Source organism: Arachis ipaensis, chromosome B05, assembly GCF_000816755.2.
Source record: "Arachis ipaensis cultivar K30076 chromosome B05, Araip1.1, whole genome shotgun sequence".
In the NCBI taxonomy this organism is placed as follows: Eukaryota; Viridiplantae; Streptophyta; class Magnoliopsida; order Fabales; family Fabaceae; genus Arachis; species Arachis ipaensis.
The window spans coordinates 27,021,397-27,022,607 of record NC_029789.2 but is presented as its reverse complement, the minus strand read 5'-3'; the positions used below and the strand labels follow the sequence as shown (position 1 = coordinate 27,022,607).

The 1,211-nt window shown below is 34.9% G+C and overlaps 1 protein-coding gene across 1 annotated transcript in view; it reads right to left on the bottom strand.

Moving 5' to 3' along the window:
* Positions 1–645, bottom strand: part of LOC107643506 — a 2,366-nt gene extending 1,721 nt beyond the window's left edge. Inside the window, exon 1 of the mRNA XM_016347174.2 lies at positions 1–645. Coding sequence (XP_016202660.1) covers positions 1–323 — 323 coding nt within the window. The 5' untranslated portion in view covers positions 324–645.

The following is a 1,211-nucleotide window of genomic DNA, read 5'->3' as shown; positions in this document are numbered from 1 at the left end:
TGAGTAGTGATGAGCCTGTAGGCATGGCCAAGATTGAGAGTCTCATTAGGCCTTAGAAGCTTAACACGTGTAAACCTCACAGTCTTGTGGTGGTGCTGCTGCTCCTGATTATTACTATTATGATTATTATTATTATCACTATTATTCTGTTCTTGTCTGTGTGGTGGTGGAGGAACAGGCAATGGTATTATCAAAGAAACATAGTGACCTGGGTTACTCCTCATAATCTCACTTGCAGTTACTGGCCAATATAACCTATCAATCTTCCCACAAGGGTGTTGGATCACAAGAACTGCAGCATCCACAGCTTGGCAATTCCCCATCCAATAATCCTTTTTAATTGTTTCTGTTCTCTAAGGTTCACAAAGATGAAGGGAAAATATGGCTGAAGAGATAAGGGAGAATGAATGAATGAATGAAGGGAAGGAAGGAAGGAAGGAAGAAGGAATGAGGTAGTAGTAAGCAAAGGTCTCTATCTATACAGCTCCTAGTAGCACCCCACAATGAAAATAAAAACTCACTATGTTTATAACCTTGTTTTCTTCTCTCAACTAACTCATCTTATGCTAGGCAAGTCAATTTAAGCTAACGGATTGACCTTAAATTGCATAGGAGGAGGGTAGAGAGGGGCATGATAAAAAAAATATTGTGTGTGTTGTGAGAGTGTGTGTACGTTGTTGTTGTTGTTAATAATTGTTCAATCTAGTTAGAGATAATGTTTGCAATTTTGCAAGATCAATTTTTTTATTATTTAATTTAATGTAATTTAATATTGAGGAAGGAGTGATTGGCACCGGCACCGGCCTGTAAGGAATGGTGGAAATGCCACGTGGAGAGACGAGAAGGAGAGGGAAATTGGACGGATGTGTTCGGCGATGTCGACCGGGTCAAGCATTAGATTTAAGGTAAGACAAATGGGACTTACATATTATCATTGCTACTTCCTACTAAAAATAAAATAATTTTCATAATGGAAAAAAGTATTGGGTTATCAAAGCGTGCGTTTCAACAAGCTTTTGCTTCCTTTATCAAGGAGTTAGCATGGTTACCATAATTGGTAACATTTTAGTTTGTCAAAATGTTTTTTATTTCTAATATTTTTGTTCTTAATTTTTTTTAAAAGGTAAAAATAATAAAATTTTATTTTTTATCTTTTTTATACAATTTTAAAATAAAGTATAAAGTATAATTATATTATAATGTTAATAGAT